The 21742-nt window shown below is 40.0% G+C and overlaps 1 protein-coding gene across 1 annotated transcript in view; it reads right to left on the bottom strand.

The window, feature by feature from the left end:
- The window catches only part of LOC114052374 (extracellular serine/threonine protein kinase FAM20C-like), a 146946-nt gene that overhangs the window by 92836 nt on the left and 32368 nt on the right, over nucleotides 1-21742 (bottom strand). The window contains exon 3 of the mRNA XM_027874947.1: nucleotides 18285-18363. Coding sequence (XP_027730748.1) covers nucleotides 18285-18363 — 79 coding nt within the window. The remainder of the gene's footprint in view (nucleotides 1-18284; nucleotides 18364-21742) is intronic.

Below are 21742 nucleotides of genomic sequence, written 5' to 3' on the forward strand. Positions count from 1 at the left end.
CTATCTATCTATCTATCTATCTATCTATCTATCTATCTATCTATCTACTTTTAAAGCGAGGCTATGATTCTAACTTCCTGACTTTAAAGGGACCACACTCAAGCTTAGCCAAAATCCTGGGAAGCTTAGGTTTTTTCCTAGGACCTCTTCCACAGCAGGGACTAATGCTGTGGGCTGCAGGAATAGCTGCCGCTATATTTTTCATCTTTCTCTCCTGAAGATTTTAAGGGATGAGGGAGAAAGAAAAAGGAAAAAAATTGCAATTTGATTTTAATTTCCATGTTGACTTACAAAAGCAGTATGCTGATGTTGGCTGACTGCCAGGAAAGTGGTAACAGACTTCTCCATCCCCCTCCCCTACAAATAGCTCTACATGCTGTATGAAATATAAAGGCAAAGCAGGCAGCAAAGTGGGGCTGGAGGGAGATTTTCATTCCTAAAGTACAAATTCACATCACAGAACTTCAAAGACAAAAAAAAAAAATCTAAGGAAACCTAGAAATTAATAGTGGCGTCTTGGAAAAGGGATTTCCAGGCCCAGTGTGATGTTATTATCACAAGGTACAGTATTTGTATAGCACTCCTAAAAGGCAAATCAAAAGGAAATTTAAAGAATGTGGTTGAGCCTTCCTTAAAAAAAACTCTGCCATTTGAAAGCTTGTAACACCATCTGTAAGAGTGCTTGCCTTTTGCCAACAAAAACAAAGGTATTTTATCTAAATCTCCTTAAATTCTTTCATCATAAAAAAAAAGATAAATGGAAACTGTGAGTAATGGTTTCAAGCTTTTATAATAAGACACTGAGTACTGTGTATTTTTTTAAACCCACTTTCTTATTAATCTTTTATATGCTCATCCAGACAGGGTATATTCACATAGAGGGGCATGTTGAAACCATACTTACAGTGATCTGTATTTCTCTGGAAGCAGTATTCCATGCTAAGTGACATATACCAAGATAGGTTACAACTGAGAAGTGGCATTTTATATGCCGACTGAGTCATAGAAGGATGAATGAGGCCTCTTCATCAACTTGCTCTTCCACCACCCAACACAACAAATCCAAGAATCCTTTACGCAGTAAGTGCTTAATAAAAGTTTGTTGAATCATACAACCTATATTGGAGGGGCCCTCAGAAATCATCATGGTTCATGTAATTATAATGACCATGTTTGTCTCTGGAGAGGAGAAGCAAAAATGTACCTCCTTCCCTTCCTTGAAGAATTGGGGGACTTTCAGTATGGAACACTGCACAGGTGACAGTCTCAGGTGATTATTGGCTGGTTTTGTGGATCTGCTCTTTTAATTTTCTTATTCTCTGTTATAAAGGATGGCTCACTGCATAGGGAGGGGGAAGTGGATGACATTAAAGAAAAGAGATATAAATGATTTTTAAATTAATATTTTAAGTTAACAAAACTTTTAAAGATATTTGAAAAGTTAATTTAAAAAAAAAGAAATCAATTAGCCTAACCTCCCACTCAATGCAGGAAACTCATCTTCCAATATCACCAACGTGATCATCCAACCTCTTGCCTTCAATACTTGTAAAGAAGTAATGCTTCATATTACTTGTTGAGCCCATAATACTTTTTCCATTGTTGGGCAGCTCTAATTAGTAGAACATTCTTCTTTTTTTAACCACTGTAATTTTTCCCATTGCCCAGTGTGCCCATTGCCACACAAAAGGTCTGGCCTCCATATTACGGCCTTTTAAATATCTAAAGACAGTTATCACGGTCCCCATATATTGGGTCCTTCATACTAAGCACTCCAGAATCTCTTAACTATTTCTCATGCAACTACCCTGGGTTGTTTTCTTTGGGAGTTCTTATCCTCAGCTGGATAAATGTCTTATTATTCCATATAGTACCCCAAAGTGTCATGACTCCCAACATCTTCCTAAAACGGCATCTCTTTGTCTAAACAGACCAGGAGATATTGGAAAGTCAGAGAAAACACACATACCAGCCAGATATCCTACATCAAATAGGATGTCCTAGATAAACTTCCTTCTTGTCTCAATTCTTAAAAAATAGCTGTGATTCCATCCAACAGTGTAGGTACTCCTTCTCTGGCCACAGATTGCAGTCTATTCATGACTTAATACATGGTCTTCATGAAGTGTTGTGGCCATACACACACAAAAAAGTCATCATCTCGTTGACCAACCTTTGGGTGATGAGCCTTTCCCAACTTAGACTGGTCCTCAGAAGATAGATACACTGCACAGTAAGAATAGTTGACATCTATATAACACCTGTAGGTAGGTCGGCAAAGCACTTCACATCTATTATCTCATATGATTCTCATAATCCTGGGGGGGCAGGGGGGGAAGGTGCTATTATCTCCATTTTACAGATGAGGAAAAGTGAGGTAGAGAGGGGACCTGGGTTCAAATTCCCCCTCTGGTGGTTTATTACCTACCTGCATGATCTTGGCATTATCTTCTGGACTTCAGTTTCCTCATCTGTTAAAATATATATTTCTCTCTCTCTCTCTTTCCCCTTTCTCTCATAGCTATGTATCTTCAGCATTTATCATAGTGCCTGGCACATAGCAGACCTTTAATAAATACTTGTTGATCTGTAAAATAAAGGGGTTGGATCAGTGGCCTAGTGGATAGTATGCTGAATTCAGGAGTCAGGAACCCTGGAGTTCAAATCTTGCATCAGACACTAGCATCAGACTTCACTTATCCTCTCTGAGCCTCAGTTTTTTTTTATCTGCAAAATGAAGATAATAATAGTACCTGCCTCACAGGGTCATTGTAAGGCTCAGATGAGATTTGTTCAGTCGCGTTCGAATCTTCATAACCGCATCCGGGGTCTTCTTGGCAAAGACACTGGAGTGATTTGCCATTTCCTGCTCCAGCTCATTTATAATTGAGGAAACTGAGGCAAATCAGGGTAAGTGACTTGCCCAAGGTCACACAGCTAGTAAATGTCTGAGGCTGGATTTGAACTTAGGAAAATGAGTCTTGCTGACTTCAGGCCTGGTGTTCTATCCACTGTGCCACTTAGATGCCCCTTCAAATGAGGTAACACATGTAAAGTGCTTTGTAAACCTTAAAGCTGCTATCTAAATGCTAACTATCATCATCATCACCATTAGGTGGTTCCCATCTCTAGATTTGTGCTCCTATATAGCTGTCAGCTGCTATCTTTTTGAAATCTACTTACTTTGCATTAACAGAGTCATTGCTAAGACACCCAGCTCCTGGCATGGTTGATAAACAGACCACTGTGGATCTGTTCACCTATGGGGGAGGGTGGAAGGAAGGAGGGAATGGGAAGAAGATGGAGCCTAAACATCCACTCTCTCACACTTCTGCAATTCAGCCAGTATCCAAATGGAGCTCCTCAGCTGTGACCCATGAGGCCTATGCCCCTTGGCACTGAAAAGTGTTACCAGAGAAGGGCAGGCTGCTGAAGGCGTGAAGAATCACAGAGCACTTGGAAAGGTGCTCTCTGCGCAAGGGAGTGAAGCAGCCTATGAATCTCGCCCAGATGAAAGCCAGGATCAGTTTGATACAGGAACCCACAGGAAAGGTACTTCCCCCACCCCCAACTAATTAGCCCAGGAGTTGCCTGTAGAAGCCCCAGCAATTTCCATCATTATAGCTAACAGTTTAGAAATTGGCCTTTTACTGCAGTAATTTACTGGGATGATGTTTGCAAAAGAAAGGTGGAGTGGCAATATGCTAAAAGCTCCTACCTTGCCATTGTGTTAAAATATGTTCACTACATTGCAAATGCATTAAAGTCTCCCATTGGATTGGAATATTAACAAGCAGCCCTCCCTTTCTTCCACGCCTGCTCACTGGGAAGCAGCCGGGGAATCTGCATTTGGCCACGGGAGTTATAAATAGCCCTGGCTCTCTCAACCGTCCTTTATGGGAAGCGGACTTAGGAGGGATGAGGCTGTGCTTCAAATAAATAAAATAATTATAGATTATCAGGCTTTATTTACCACAGTGGTGCTCTTGTGGCCATTAAAGCCATCCTTACTGTTTGCGCTCGGCTGCCCTAAATAAATGACCTGATGATGTTGCATGATTTGTCAGGTATTACCAAGCACTTAGCCAAAGGAAGGCTCCAGTTTCTCCATTTTGAAATATTGGCCAGGGCCTGGGAATTTCTTCACCAGCTCACTCCGTTTTGTAGATTTCATCCTGGAGGAGTTTCTGTGCTTTGGGGACTGGGAATCTAAAAATTGTGGATTTTTGGAAGAAAGGAAAGAGAAGAAGGAATCCCATACCTTTGACGAGTGAAGGCAGTTTTTCCACTCTTCCTCTGGCCCATTACCAACTACCCACAGGAACTGGGCTCGGATGTGAAGTCCTGGGAAGGAACTCTGATGGAGTTTTTTGCTTGGTGACTAGGGAAGTTGCTTTTTTCACCATAAATCCAGGTTTGAGAATATTAAATAAATCTGAGTTTAGAAGGCTTCATAAACAACAGCGCAGTGGTAGTGGCAGAAAATCAAGGGAAATTTTTTTTTTGAGAATTTCAAAAATGGGAGGAATTTAAGCAGCTCTCTCTAGGCTAATCCATACCCTAAAGGATCCCCACTATAACATTACCGCACAAATGGGTAGCAACAGAAGAAAGCTCTTAAAGATAATTGTGTCACAAAATACTGTGTGACCCTGGGCAAGTCATTTTATTTCTCTGAAACTCAATTTCTTCCTCTGTCATATAAATGAGATAGATGTATTAGTTCCATAAGGTTTCTTCCATCTCTTACTCTATTGGCTCAGGATTCCATAGGGCTTAGGATAAAATAGGCTACCCACCTTCTGAGAGAGGCAATGGACTTCAGAGTCCAGATTGAGACATATTTGGAGAAGACTTGGCCAATCTGGGAATTTATTTTACTTGACCGTAGATATTTGTAGAGTAACTAGGTGGTTCAATGGATAGAGTGCCTGGCCTGGAGTCAGGAAGATTCATCTTTCTGAGTTCAAATCTGGCCTCCAATGATTATTAACTGTGTGACCCTGGGCAAGTCACTTCACCCTCTTTGCCTCAGTTTCCTCATCTGTAAAAGGAACTGGAGAAGAATGGCAAACCACTCCAGTATTTTTGCCAGAAACACTCCAAATGGGATCATGAAGAGCTGGACACAACTAAAACAACTGAACAACAAAATACATGTTTGTGACAGGAGATTTTTGCTTTCTCTTTCTTTATCAGTGAAGGAAAGAAAAAGGTAAGTAGGAGGTTGAGAAGTCGGTTCTTTGAAAAAAAAATTTGACTAAAAAAAAAAAAGACCCTATGGTTCTATGAGTTCTGTACTAGAGAGCAGGGACCAAGCCTCTGTTGGAAAAATGATAAAGTATTAAAAGCATCTGAATTGGAAATTAGGGGGCTTGAATCACAGTCTTGGCTTGGTCACATTGCCCTAGGCCTCATTAATCTCATCAGTAAAATGGGCTCTGAGGTTCTGTCTAGAGAACCTATGACCTGTTTGAAGAGATGATCTCAAAGATCTCTGGCTGATTCTACAGTTCTGTGAGTTTATGCAGGTAGTAGGGTTGTCACACACTCTTAGATGACTTTTTTTTATTTGAGCTTTTGATATCGCTTGATTCAACTTAATCCAATTCAACAACTATTTACAATAAAAACAGCAGCAAACATTTGCATGACGCTTTAAGGTTTACAAAATATTTAACATATATGATCCTATTTGAGCCTCACACTCCCTTTGTTAAGTAGGTACTATCATTATCCTCATTTTATAGATGAGGAAACTGAAGCTGAGAATTAATTATATTAGGAGCTCACAGTGTCTTAACTTTTGTTGTATCCCAAGTGCTATATAAATGTTAACTGTTGGTATTTGGGGGGAGGGGGGATGCCCCGACCTAGTGATGGTGTACATGGCAACATTTCCCCCACGCCCAGGGCTTAGAGTACATACCACACAGACTGTTATGAAACTATGCTTGGTAAATTACAAACACGCTATGTATATGTAAGGCACGATTATCGTTGATTATAGGTGTATATTTGGAAGCAGTACAGTACTGTGAGAAAAAAAAAACACTAGATCTGCAGTCTGAGGATGGTGGTTCAGCATCCTCATTCTATGTTATCTTGGGCAAGTTGCTTAGACTTTCTGGGCCTCAGTTTGCTGGTATGTAAAATAAGGGGTCTAGACAAGATGACTTGTAAGGTATCTTACAGATGTAAATTTATGATCTCATAGGAATTTTGCCCACATTGCTCCACACCCAGGCCAACTTGCTTAAAAGGGCTTTTGTGGCCAGAGATGTTAATTGAGGTTTATCACAACATTTATCTGGCAACTCTTCAGCTCAGTATTATAGATTTAGAAATGGAAGGACCCTAGAGATCATTTATTACAACCATCTCATTTTTGTTGTCCCAGGGTGACTAGTCCAAGGTCACAGGGGTAGTAAGTGACAGAGCTTGGATTTAGACCCAAGTCCTTTGGTTCAGATCTAGCATGGAACTCTATTCAAACTTTTCTTCCATGGGTCTTTAGGCATGTTCCAGGCTCTAGGTCACAAGACTAAAGGATTCTAGATTTAGAGTAGGAAAGGGACCTTAGAGGTCACCTAGACCAGTTATCTCATCTTCTAGATACAGAAATCAAGGCTTAGACAAACTAAGTAACCTGCCTGAGGTCTCCCAGGCATGCTACAGAACAATTACTTCCTGTTACAGATAAGGAAACTAAGGTTTAGACAAAGTAAATGACCTGCCTGAAGTCATAGAGGTAGGAAGCAGTGGAGTTAGGTTTCAAATTTGACTTCAAATCCAGCTTTCTCTACTACTTTTCATCTAAGATAGCATAGGTATTTACATCAAAGTCAGGCCCTGGGCCAAGACCAGCCACAAAGTACTTGATGGTTCTACGCCCTCTACCCCAGGTTGTATTGTAGAAGAAGCTGGAAAGATCCACACCAGAAATAGTGTGGGCTGAGGAGTTTGGAACACTCTAAGTCAGCAGGAATCCCTTTAAACTATGAAATAGGATGCAAGGATATGGTCAGTTCCAGAGGACTTCAGCTCTTCCTACAAAGTGATGGCTTGAGAATGAGTGTGGAATCCAGCCTTGACAGCGGTAATTATGGAAACCCTTTACAAATTGTAGAGCACACACCAATATGCATTGGTAGAAGGAATTTCCTCACTGGGAATTCCCTATATTAATGAAATCATGGGTCTGATCAGTTATTTACTCTTATCATAATATTTTTACTTTGCAGTCTTTTACTTTACTTTTACTTTGTAGTACTTTTCAATCAGTAAATATTTATTAAGCACCTACTATGTGCCAGCACCATGCTAAGTACTGGGAATATAAAGAAGGGCAAAAGACAGTCCCTGCCTTCCAGGAGCTCACAGTCCAATGGAAGAGACAATGTACAAACAAGCTATATACAGAATAAATTTGCAATAGTCAACACAAAGTAGGGACTAGAACCTTGGGAGGTTGGGAAAGATTTCCTGTGGTAGGTAGGATAATTGGGAACTGAAGGAAGCCAGGGAGGCTACTACACAGATATGAAGAGGGAGAACATTCCATGAATAGATGGAAGGCAGTGAAAATGCCTGGAGTTTGGAGATGAGGTGTCTTGTTCAAGCAAGAAGTTCAATGTCACAGGACCAAAGAGTATAATTAGGGGGGAAGGGGGAGGAGACTGGGAGGATAAGGAGATCAAAAAAAAGTTGTTACATATTTTTGAGCCACCTTAAAAGGGAAGAATCAACCAACAACTGAAATGTTAAGGCTCAAAATGGGCACAGGCAGTTCAGGGGTTTGGTAGCAGGATCTGAGTACATAAAGCATGTGATTTCTGGAAAGGTTCAAAGGGTTGCTTAATTACATGGTCAATGCCTACTTTATCCTATCTCCCATGATCCCTATTGTGTAATCAAGTCTCCCTTAGCACCTAAATATCACTGACATAAGTTCCCGTCTGTCCGTTTGTCTGGAGTGCATGCTAAGTAAGTTTTTTTTTTCTTTTTCTCCTCCTTCTGGGCCTGTGATTTCATTGGTGTACAGAGCTCTGAGTGAGAGACTCCTACAGATGTACACTGGAGGCTTCTCTGAAAGTTACAGTCAGAGAATTGCCTCAGATAGTCAAAGGCCCACAAACATAAGGACAGCTGGAATTCAGTTTTTCCTAACTCTAAGGCAAGATTTCTGTCCATACTACCAAGCTGCTTCTTATGCTAAGGAATAGAGAAAAGGACTAGCCCTGTCATCTCATCGATTCAGGGAACTCCCGGTTGAGGAAATTCTCTTTACCCACTATAGAGGCAACAGCTCAGTGGTCTCAGTGGATAGAGTACTAGATCTGGAGGCATGAAGACCCAAGTTCAAATCCAACCTCAGGCTTCAGATACTTGCTAGTACTGTGACTCTGGGCAAGCCCCTTAACCTCTCTTAGCCTCAGTTTCCTCATCTGCAATATAAGGATAACAACTCTCATCTTTGCAATACTATATAGCACCATATAAATGCTAGCTATCATCATCATCATCATCATCATCATCATCATCATCATCATCACGACCTTCTCTATGGACAGCTAGGTGGCATAGAGTGCTGGACCTAGAATCAGGAAGACTGATCTTCTTGAGTTCAAATCTGGCCTCAGACACTTACTGGTTGTGTGACCTTGGGCAAGTCACAACTCTGTTTGTCTCAGTTTTCTTATCTATAAAATAAGCTGGAGACGGCAATGACAAATCTCTCCACTATCTCTGCAAGAAAACCCCAAATGGAGTCATGAGGACTCCATTAAACAACTTAAAACAACTGAACAACAACAGCCGTCTCCAACAATTTATAGTCTTAGGGAGCTGTACAGAAAATCGAGAACTAAGTGATTTACCCAAAGTCATACAAACAGTATGTGTCAGAGGTAGAACTCAAATCCAGGTCTTCCTGGCTCCATGGCAAGTAATAACCTCTCTAAACAGTAACCATCCTTCTTGCTCTGGCTCAAGTCATTTCTATTCCATGAAAGCTTCCCTGAAATGTTTAATCCTCATTGAGCTCTCCTTCATAACATTCATAAAGTATAGACCTACCATCTATACTACAAAATTTAGCACTTAGTTGTATTCTGTTCTGTTCTTCACTGTTGCTTTATGTGCCTTAGTCTTACCAATGCCTCATTCTTCTAAGTTTCTTAAAGTAAATATTGTGGTTGCATCATTTCAGTCATGTCCGACTCTCTGTGACCCCATTTGGGCTTTTCTTGGCAATCTTTGCTTATCTTACTGGAGTGATTTGCCATTTCCTCACCCAGCTCATTTTTACAGGTGAAGAAACTGAGGCAAACAGGGTTAAGTGACTTGCCCAGGGTCACACTGCTAGCAAGTGTCTGAGCTGGATTTGAACTCACAAAGATGAGTCTTCCTGACTACAGGCCAGACACTCTATCCACTGTGCCACCTAGTTGCCCTTGCTGCGCACATAGAAGGTACTTAATAAATACTGACTATTCATACAATTTATGGTGATGCATTTTTTAGACTAGCTTAAGGACATTTATGAATACCCCACTGCTCAGTGGACCATCTTTGAGAACCACTGCTCTACCTAACGTTATGGAAGGAAAGGTATAAGCGCCTACAGTTAAGAGTGGCAATGTCTCAAGTAGGGGGGCTCTTCTTTGTATCTGATATTGGTTTGAGATGTTTATTTCTGTCACTGAAGGAAGGGAAAATGTGTCTGGTTCATACCCTGACTCATCTCTAACACCCCATCTACTGTAGTTTTAACAACACAGAGCTGTATTGCTAATATAGGAATGTAGGTGTGGAGAAAAAAGTTACTCGGAGCCAGAACATTACAACACAACTTGAAAACACTTAGCTTGTCCTAAATTGAGTTCTATGTATTTCATGTATTTAGAAACAATATCTGGAGAAGGGATCCATAGATTTCATCAGAATGCCAAAGGGATCCATAACACAAAACAAAGTTAAGAACTCTTGCCCTAGAGCAAAAAGATTTCTAAGCCCCGGAGGACTGAACACCCATTTCAAACAAAAGGCTATGCTATATAATTCCCAAGTAGCATGAAGGTCGTTTGGAACTAAATAGTTCTGGGATAGATGTTTTCTTGGGAAGCAAAATTATCTTCTCTTCCTTATTTTTTTTTTACTTCTAATTTTTTAAAACTCCTTTCTACCACCTAATATTGTTGGTACAAATGCTAAATTTCATTTTTTTTCTCAGAGTTTATGTTGCTCTGGAATCATGTTAGCATGGGTCTGCAAATGATACAACTACATATTTTTTTGGTTTGTTTTGTTTTAGTAGGTAGCTTCACCAGTGGTGCTAGATTTGGAGTCAGAAACACCTGAATTTGAATCCCTGCTTCATATGCTTACTAGCGTATCAGACACCCTGCATAAGTCATTTATTGTCTCAGCCTGAGTTTCCTCATCTGTAAAATAGGGATAATAATAATAGCACCTGTGTCACAGGGTTGTTGTGAGGATCAAAAGAGATAATATCAGTAAAGGATTTTGCAAACCTTAAGGTACAATATAGATGTTAGCTATTATTATAATTTCACACACTGCTTAAAGTTAAACTTACTAGGTGCTTTGAAGCAATGTCTCAAGTGAAAAGAAGAGTGTGAACCCCAGCTCTGCCACTTAGCTATTTGACCTTCTGCCAATCACTTCTCTGACCTCTGTGCTAGGGGCAGCACTTCCTTCACCATAAAATAAGAGACTGGCTTCCATGATTTCTATGTTGTTGTTCAGGCAGTCCAACTCTTTGTGACCCCATTTGGGGTTTTCTTGGCAAAGATATTGGAGTGGTTTGCCATTTCCTTCTCCAGCTCATTTTACAGATAAGGAAACTGAGGCAAACAAGGTTAAGTGACTTGCCCAGGGTCACACAGCTAGTGTCTGAGGCCAGATCTGAACTCAGGCCTTCCTGACTCCAGGCCTAGCCATTGGCATTATCCACTGATCAATCTCGATGGGTTCTAAGGTCCCTTCTCTCTCAAAACCTAATAAATATCTTGTGAACTCCATGCCTTTGTAACAAGATGACACATAAGCCTGCCTCTTAGGCTAAGCTAGGGCAGGTTAAACTATCACAACAAACAACCAGAGTTTCTGTTATCACAGAACAATGGCCACACCCTGGACCATGTCCCAGCTCATCACAAGCAGAATTCATTACCACAAGATCCCCCAACAACCAACCATGTTTATTTTGACATGATTTCACATGTTATGTCAGCCCCAAGGCCATCCTTCCCCCAACAACAGCGGCCACAAGGCTTAGGAGAGGTGAGGTCATTACAGAGATGATTTAGGCAAGAAACATTTTTTTTACCGCTGGTAATTTAGGCTTCGGACTTGAGTTATCCATGCAGACAGTCTGTGGCCATCAACTTATATAAGAAATTGCTCAATCTTCCCATTTCCCTTAACCTGAGATGAGGAATCTTTATAAACAGCATTGGCCTTTGCAAGTAGAGGTTCTGCTCTTTAGAATATCTGCATTTCTATCTTCCAGTCATTGTTTTCTCCCTTAAGTGGCTCCAAAGCTGTGGTTTTACTCCTGGATTTATGAGGTCAAAACCATTTTCATAATAATACTAAGACTTTATCTGCCTATTAAAATACTCCTCCCCTTTCCAACTACATATCTCTGTGGGACTGGATTTTCTTCACATACTTCAACCAAAACAACATATTGTAACAGATTGAATGCAAAAGCAGATATGAGAATCCAGCTGTCTTCTATTAGACATTAGATTTGCAAAAAAAAAGCAAAAAAACCCATTCTCATTATTTTTTTTGCCTTGGAAAATAGTTATTTCTCATAAAGAGTATTTTATTTCTGTTAATATATGGGATTTACTGTAATTTTTAAATAAATTAGTAAATATTTTAAAATTCTATCCGTTTTAATTTCTAATATGGTAAATACCATCAGGTATAATCCACATAAACAGCTCTCTTTGGGGGGTCACAATAATTTCAAGAGTGTAAAGGAACTCTGAGATCAAATAGTTTGAGAACTGCTGCTCCAAAGGCCTAGAATGTCACCCTTTCCCCTAAATTCATTTACTCTGAAGAATTTGTTGAATTTCAAATTGAGGACTGTGGAGATTAAATGATGGAATGTCCTAGGTCATACAGCTGAAGTAAACAGCTGAACTAGGATTAGAACTCAAATCTCCTGACTTCAGTCTAGGGCTTCTGCCACTAACTCATACCCCACCTTCCCTACTGCTTCAATTACTCTTTTAAATACCCTCTTTAGCTAGTGTTTTCTCATCCTTTGAGACCTTAGGAAAACATAAATGTGAACTGAAAATTTATGGAGATGCCAGGAAAAAAATGTATCTACACACATATAAACAACCATACAACCTCAAAACTCTAGGCTCACGAAGACTGGATCCAATTATGAGAGAGGGGAGGGTCCGACCTCAACAGTGAGCTTCTCTCTTTGGGCTCACTGGCCGCATATGTAGTTGCTCTAGGGAAAATCTCCCTATATACCTATGGCATAGCTTGGGTTAGGTTTGCCCAAATGTAGATAAAGAGGATCCCCAGATCTTGTACAAGCATAAAGGTACAATCTGAGTGTTGGGTATGAATCGGCTTTTATTTCAGCCTATGGAAAATTCGAAAGATGTGTGTGTGTGTGTGTGTGTGTGTATGTTCCCACTTAACATAGCTAGAACACCAACTGGGGTTTGGGGGAATAGACTTCCTGGCTAATGTCCTGCATTTTAAATTAAAGGGCAGAAGACTCAGGAATTCTTGGTTGTGTTACAGAAATCTGAAAATAAATTCAACTGATGGATGACACAGGAATAATCAACAAAGTGACACGAATGTGTTGGCAAAATAAACAGAAGCCTGGGTATCACTCTTGTACCATATTTCACAGTCTTTGAGATTGCATTTGGAACCCCAGACACAGCTTGCTGATGATGGCAGAACACAAGAATAACCAACAGCCTTAATACATTAAATGTTTGTTTTCCATTTAATGTTCTGAGAAGCAAATTTGAAATCTGAAAGTGACCAAACATGATTAAAGGGATAATGATTAACTTCCAAAAGGTAACTAAAGGTTATTTTGTATGGATATTCAAGCAAATCCTGCCTGACCAACATTAACTTGGAATCTGATATATTATTTGCTCCCTCTTAAGAGATTTAGGCCTAAAAGAGGTTATCTAGCCCAACTACCTCATTTTTCAGATGAGAAATGTTTGTCAAATTGTAAGATGAAGCCCAGAGGTTAAGTGATTTGTCCAAATTCACAGAGAAAAAGTAAGCAGAAAAAATTGGCTGAGTACTTGGGCATCCTAACTCCAGGTTTCTACCCACTTACCTATCATTTTAGATACTCTCCCCTTTGGACCCTCTTTAACTAGTGTTGTCTTCTCTTTTGAGACCTTGGCAGAAAACATACTCTATAAATCTAAATTAATATTAATTTATAATTATATATAATTTATAGAGTTATTAGGAACTCAGAAAAGCAAACCATTCTAAATCCACTAAGTCAATTCATTGTACCTTAAATGCATAAGTGTCCTGGAACCAGCTCAAACCAATTGTTAAATTTTCAGTGTGAGCATTTACACCTCAGAAATCAGCAAATACTATAAATAAGCTGTTATTATTTTGTTGATTGTCTAGACTTAAGAAAATAATGGGGAAAATGTTAATAAGGCAGATTAAATTTAAAAAAGTGAGTGTGTACATTCCCCTCACACACAAGAGTAGGTTGTTAAACATTTACCAGCACATCCCTGCTGAAGCTTGACTTGTGCTGTCTCATTTCCATGTCTAGCCTTGCCCCAATCTGCAATGCCCTCCTTGTTCCTTCATGCCATTTAGAATTCTACCTGTTCTTCCAGATGGAATTCAATTCTTGCCTCTTCCATGACTAGACCATCATATAGCGACCTCTCCCACCTCTCACACATATTGCTGTTCTCCTTCTTTACCATATTAATCTCCTTGAGAGGAGGAAGTTTTCACTCTTGGTATTTGCATCCCCAGTCATCAAGAGAAGCACCTGACATATAACAGGAGCTTAATGCTTTAATAAATTTGATAAACTGCTACTGACTTAAATTGTTAATTATCTTTTTGGGTGCCCATCTTAATTATAGCATGGCACAGTAGAAACAGTATTAAATTTGGGCCAGAGGGCTTGGGTTTAATTCTTCTTAGTGCCACACTACTGATATAAGCTTGGGAAAGTTATTTTCCTTTTCTGGGTCTCAGTTTCCACTTCTGCAAAATTATAGGGAGCAGAGGGTTTGCAGTCATGTCTGACCCCATTTGTCATTTTCTTGGCAAAGCTACTAAAGTAGCTTTTTCTCCAGCTCATTTTACAGATGAGGAAACTGTGGCAAACAGGGTTAAGCAACTTGCCCAGGGTCACACAGCTAGTAAGTGAGACCGGATTTGAACTCAGGAAGGTAAGTCTTCAAGACTCTAGACACGGCATTCTATACCATATGGCGCCACATAGATGTCCGTGATTCTACAGCCAACTTCTATCATGTGACATCTGGTGAAAGACTGTCAAACTTAGAATGCTGAATCCCTCTGAGGGCAGGAACTATGTTCTATCTTCTTTGTATTACCCACAACATGAAACAAAGGGACTGGCAAAGATTGGTTATTCTTAAATTATGTCAGAATGTTGAATCTTTGAACGAATGAATGAAAAAGTATTCAACATTTACTATGCTTCAAGTGCAGTGGATAAAGCCCTGGCCTTAGAGTCAGGATGACACTTATTTTCATGAGTTCAAATCTGGCTTTAGATACTTACTAGCTGTGTGACCCTGGGCAAGTCACTTAACCCTTTTCCCCTCTGTTTTCTCATCTGTAAAATGATCTGGAGAAGGAAATAGCAAACCACTCTAGTATCTTTGCCAAGAAAACCCCAAATGGGGTCACAAAGGGTTGGAAATGACTGAATAACAACAACAAAAATGTTTCAAGCACTGTGCTAAGTTCTAGGGATATAAATAGAAGCTCATATATTAATTGGGGGAGATGATGCATATAAAAGAGTGGATGGTAAGGTCACTAGTGTGTACTGGCAGATCAAATGATAATGCCTGGGGTATGGGTATAGTGACAGGGAAGATGGCAAAACCTAGTAAACCTACATCTTCTCAGGAAGATTGTAATTGGTGAGTTTCTGCTCATTCAAGCAGTATAAGCAGTCATGTCTACCTAGCAAGAGGGTTGGGGCTGGAGGTGCCCATTGCACTACCATTAGTTGGAGTAGAATGGGGACTCTAGGCTTCTTCCAAGAGGTAGGAATGGGAAGGGGGGAAAAAAAGGAAGGGAACACTGGCAAGAAGGTTTTTTTTAAGGGGGGGGGAAAGGAGTATCCTGATGAGCTTACCATAAAGGATCTGGGCTAGGAAAGTTATGTGGAGCAGAGGAGTCCCCATACCCTCCAAAACCAGGGTGGAAACTGAGACTCAAAAGAAAAGAATGACTTAGCCAAGACCTTATAGCTATTTAGTAGCCAAGCCTGGACAAAAATCTAGATTTCCCAAACCCTGTTCATCACACTGTGCCACCTATTTGATTTACTGGTCACCCTCAGCCCTTATTTAGATTTAAATAACAATAAATCAGTGGAGGAAAAAAAAAAGCTGTACTCTTGTTGGATCAGTCCTATTTAGAGGATATTTTGTCTGAATGAGCTGAGTGGCAGAGACTGTCTATGGTACACTAGGCTTCGGCTAGTTTTAAAAATATGTATATTACTCCAAGTAGCTTTTAACATGCTTGGAAATATTCTTCCAGGTTTTCGAAAAATGTGCATGCCAAGATGATAAGCGTAAATCAGTCCAGAGAAGCCTGCAGTGATGTCCTTGAAATCCCGCTGAAGGAGAAATGAAGACATTGTCATTTTCTGCTATTGTCCACAGATTCCCATAATTGCTTGGTGTGAGAACCTGGCTGCATGTCCAGGCCCATCCATCATCTTGCCATCTTTGGGCAGCATGCAGTAGATAGGCAAATGTCGAACTCTTCATTTTACCTCGTTAGCAGTTCCAAAATGACAATGTCACAATAATGAGGGGGACTTAAAATAACCACATTTACGTCAGCTCAGAATTTCTGAGAAGGATGAATGTTGCACATGTTAAGAGAAACCACTCTGACTGTAAATACTAAAAAAATAACAAAAATTTAAAAAAAATTAACTTTTTTTTTTTAAGAATTAGAAGGAGGCAGTTAAATTAAGGAGTGGCCAGAGTGCTGGCCACTCTGGAGTGAGGAAGATCTAAGTTGAAATTCTGCCTCCCTTGGATACCTAATAGCTCTGCTACCCTGGGCAAGTCACTTAATCCTTCTACATTTGTCCTCATTTGTAAAATGGAAGTAGGGCCAGCTGGGTGGTGCAGTAAATATAGCATTGGCCCTGGAATAAGGAGGACCTGAGTTCAAATCCATCCTCAGATACTTACTAGTTGTGTGACCCTGGGCAAGTCATTTAACTCTGACTCAAAAAAACAAAATAAAATGGGGATAAAATGCCACCCACATCCCAGGGTTTTAATGAAAATCAAATGAGGTAACATATACAAAGTGTTTTACAAATATTAAAGCACTCTATAAATGCTAAAAGGATGAGAGTCAATTACTTGGATCTCACTAATTCAAGTCTCACTACCCTTGTGACATTGGACTAAACATAATACTTGTCCAAACCTCAATTTTCTTACTTTTGCGATCAGATGGTCTCCCAGGAACATTGTGGCTCTGAATTCAATATCCTTGTTAAACACACACACACACACACACACACACACACACACACACACACACACACTGGATGCTGAGGAAATAGGGGGTTTAGACTTAAATGAGGCTGACTGGCTGTCTACAAAGTTCAGAAGATCAACTTATCTTGGATAAGTGCTCAGCCCTCCACTTCCTGAAAAGACCACTCCAACTACAATTTCCTTGTCCTGTATAGACTATCTCAGATCAGAGTAATGAATTCAACTACCTCCCAGCAGAAACAAAGACAGGAAATGAATGTGATTTCATTGATCCCCTGACACAGATATTAAGTAGTTTCATTTAACATTTGGTGGCCTCAAGTGACTTTGCTAAACCCTATGAAGTAAGGCTCCAAGTTTTTCATTTTCATTCTCTGTCAACAAACTCTAACAATCCCATCTTCTCTCCCTTTCCTGATTTCCTTTTTTTTAACAGCCACTCAGATACATTTTCAAAGCCCAATTCATAATGCAAGTACCTGATTAGTCACCTTGCCTTTCATTACAAGTCAGACTGAATTAAAGACAGATTAAGTGAAGCCCAAAAGCATCAAATACAGTCTTCGAGGTTAAATCTACCTGAGAATTTCGATCTAAAACTCTGTTTTGTGAGGATAGTAACTTACTATGGCAAGCTTCCCTCCAAGGCAAACTAAATGAGATCATCTGTGAAAAGGAGCCTTAAAAGGAATGAAAAAAGTCTCCTTTCTAGAAGATGATGTGAAAAAGGCATCGTGGGACAAAAGTTCTTGTAACACTAACTGAGGGGGACTCTGGCTCCTTCATTGTTTACTCAAAATGGTGGGATTTAAGGTGGGAACAGGAGGTAATACATGCTTTCGTGGCAGTATTTGAATCACGCCAGAAGATCCGACAAGCCAAAACTTCCCCCCCCAATACCTAGGAGCCCCAGTACCTGGGATTATTTCCATTAGATAGTCATTCCTTTAGGTGTATCTTTTTGGTCTCCTCTTTAAAAAAGTGTGCATCAGGTATAACAGATACCAAATTGCTTGCCTTCTCAATGAGGGGGGAGGGAGAGAATTTTGAACCCAAAGTTTTAAGAAACAAATGTTAAAAATCATTTTACATGTAATTGGGGAAAAAATAAAATATTAAATAACAAGAAATAAATAAAATGTGCATGCTTTTATAATTACTAAGGTAATGATGATTTCTCAGCCTGTGCTTCTCCTTCTGCCAGAAGGGTTGGATGCAGGATGGGCAGGGGCTCTGGGTGAGGGAGGGGCAGAGCTCAAAGGGAATCAAAGGAATGTGAAGGAGAGGAAAAGAGCCAAGAAAAGGATCTGAAAGATTCTTTGCCTTTGTTACAATGTTGCAAGCCCAGTCAGGGCACCTCTTTTTAACTCTGATATAATGTTTCCTGGAAAACACGTTTGGCCCCCGTGAGCTGTAGGAGCCATTACAGATTCCCCTGACCCAGACACCAAAACCTCTTGCACTTACTTCATGGGTTTGAACAGTGCTTGCCCATAATTCTGGAATGTCATGATGAGTTTTAGTTGAGTTCCCCCAGACTTCATTGCTGTAGAAGAGGAAAGGGAAAAAAAAACCACATCAATTATATCCCATAAATAGTATGATAATTAACAGTTTCATTTTATTGAACAATAACAACAACAGCTAACATTTATATAACACTTTAAGGTTTGAAAAGCATTTTTCAAATATTTCATTTGAGGGGCAGCTAGGTGGCGAAGTAAATAGAGTACCAACTTTAGAGTCAGGAGGACCTGAGTTCAAATCCAACCTCTGACACTTGATACTTACTAGCTCTGTGACCCTGGGCAAGTCACTTAACCCGGATTGCCTCACCAAAAAACAAAAAACAAAAAACAAATATTCTATTTGATCCTTTAGACAATAGCTAACGTTTATATAGCGCTTACAATGTGCCAGGCATTGTGCTTTACAATTATTACCTCATTTGATCCTCACAACAACCATGGCAGGTAGGTGCTATAATTATCCCCATTTTACACTGGAAGAAACTGAGGCAAGTGGAGGTTAAGTGATTTGACCAGAGTCCCACAGCTAGTAAGTGTTTGAGGCAGGATTTGAACTCAGGTCTTCCTGATTACAAGTCCAACACTTGATTTTGACCTCACCACCTTGCTACCTCAATAAAAGTGACTGTAGAAAAACTGGCCCATCTGTTTTCTGTGTGGGATAGAAAGCCCTCATTCTGGCATAATAAGGATTTCTCTTCAGCCACTTCTCTGTACTTCTTAAAGACTGTAGACACACTGCACACAGAATTCAGTTCTTTGACTGTACAGGTAACACCAGACTAACTCTTGCCTCTAGAATATTTCAACCCAGAGAGGAGAGTGGTTCACTTTTTTGGGGGGGAAGGGGTGCTTAGGCAAGCACTTTAGAACTGCACTTGACAAGTCAGCCAGAAATGAAGCTTATTCTCTGGGACCTCAGTTGTGTTGTTTGACATTTAAGCAGAACAAGAGAGGATGAGACCCAATGACCTAGCTATTTTATGATCCCCTATGAAAGTCTGAGTCTGAAAATCTCACCAAAAGATGGAAGAAATAAACATCCATTCTGACCTTTGTTTTTAAGCAGTGAGGAAATTCAGTGAACTTAGATACTGAAGGAAGAGACAGAAATGAAAGAATAGAGGACCAGGAAGTGATTCGGTGGAAAGAGGTTTGGATTTAGAGTCCAAGGGGCTGAGTTCCAATCTTGGCCCTGACACTTAGCACCTCTGTGACCTTGGATAAGTCACTGAACCTCAGTTTCCTCACCTGTCAAATGAGGAATGAGAGAATTAGAACAATAGCCTCAAAGGTCCCTTCTGGATCTAAAAATCTAACACTATGATTCTAAGTTATAAATTCCTTCTTAAAATTAGTTGGTTGGGTATTGTGAAGATAGCACCATCTTTTTTTTTTTAGCATCATCTTTTAAGATAAGCTTAGGGTGATCCCTAAGAAAATCTTACTGTTTCTCTAATCCCTAATAGTTGTATTCAGGTGAAAATACATTACAATGAATATCAAGGCCCAACTTTGACAGGGGAAAGATTGTTCAAAATAATAATAATAATATTAACAGCTTACAATAAGCTATTACTTGCATATGTTGTTGAGTTGTTTCCATCATGTTCAACTCTTCATGACCCCATTTGGGGTTTTCTTGGCAAAGATATTGGAACAGTTTGCCGTTTCCCTCTCCAACTCATTTTACAGATGAGTCAAGTGACTTGCCCTGGGTCACTCAGCTGGCAAGTGTCTAAGGCTGAATTTGAACTCATGAAGATGACTCTTCCTGATTCTGAACCCAGTGCTTTATCCACTGTATCACCTTGTTGACTATTACTTGTGTATAGGAGGCACTCAATAAATGCTTTTTGATTTATTGGTAGTTATATGATGTTCCAAGTTTACATGGACTTTATAACCAGCTAGGTAGTGCCCTAGATAGAGTGCTGGGTCTGGAATCAGGAAGACTTGACATTAAATCTGGCCTCAGATACTTACTAGTTGTGTGACCCTGGGCAAGTCCCTTAATCTCTATTTCCTCACCTTTCTCAAGTGTAAAATGAGGATAATAATAGCACCTATCTCATAGAGGTAAAGCACTTGGCACAGTGTCTGACATACAGTAGGGACCATATTAATGCTTATTCCCTTCTCTTCTCTTTATCTCATTTGTTCCTCTCAATGACCCTGTGAGGCTACTGGACTTCTATACGCCTAATCATACTTGTTTTAGAGTTGAGATAACTGAATCTTAGACAAGTGAAACAACTCCCTCAAAGTCACATGGCTACATAAGTCCCACCTAAGGGTGTGCATGGAAATCAAAGGACAACTAATCTCTTTCCTCAGCCTTTTAAACTTCTCCTCTAATATCTCTCTCCCTGATGAAGTTGACAAACTGATTGTACAATTATAAGGGCAGCTAGGTGGTACAGTGGATAAAGCACTGGCCCTAGAGGGACCTGAGTTCAGATGTGACATTAAAAGCTTAATAGCTATGTGACCCTGGCCAAGTCACTTAACCCTGCTGGCCTCAGTTTCTTCATCTGTAAAATGAACTTGAGAAGGAAATGGCAAACCAGTCCAGCACCTTTGCCAAGAAAATCTCAAATAGGGTCACAAGAATCAGACACGACCTCAGATTATAGGGTCATTGTTTGGATCTGAAAGGGACCTAAGGCAACCAAATATCATAGGAACATAGATCTAGAGTGGGAAGGGATATTATTATCACTATTAATAATAATAACAACTACCATTTATATGGCATTTTAAGGTTTGCAAAGCACTTTTCATGTCATTTTAGTTTCTCCTCACAATTACCCTGGGAAGTAGAAGCTACTATTATCACCCCATTTTACAGATGAGGAAACTGAGGTGGAGGAAGGTTAAATTACTTGACCAGTACAACTCATCTAATAAGTGTCTGAGGCAGAATTTGAATTTGGGTCTTCCTGATTTTAAGCCCAACCCTCTATGCACCGACCACTTAGTTGATTAGAGGTCATCTAATCCAACTCTCTCATTTTATAGATGAGGAAACAGAGACCTAGAGAGGAGAGATGATTTCCACAAGCAATATAAATGGCAGAACTTTCATATAAACCAATTCTAAGCTGTCCTCTATTTCCAAAGCCAGGAAACACTCTTTCTACCATAGCATACTCATTAGCACATCCCCAGCCCACCCCCAAATGGAACTGCTTTTGACTCTCCCCATCAGCCACCTGCCTACTCATGCCAAACAGCCAGAAGCCCCCTGTTCTCCCTAAACCAGGGTAATTGCTCTAGTTCACAAAGACCCAAGTCAGTGTTTGTTGCTTTTTGTCTCCTGCAATGAGAACTCTGGGAATGCAACTAAGCCAGATGAGATGGCATCAGAGTCCAGGACAGTGCCATGAGTGTGTG

This window comes from Vombatus ursinus, unplaced genomic scaffold, assembly GCF_900497805.2.
Source record: "Vombatus ursinus unplaced genomic scaffold, bare-nosed wombat genome assembly UNPS02014807.1, whole genome shotgun sequence".
In the NCBI taxonomy this organism is placed as follows: Eukaryota; Metazoa; Chordata; class Mammalia; order Diprotodontia; family Vombatidae; genus Vombatus; species Vombatus ursinus.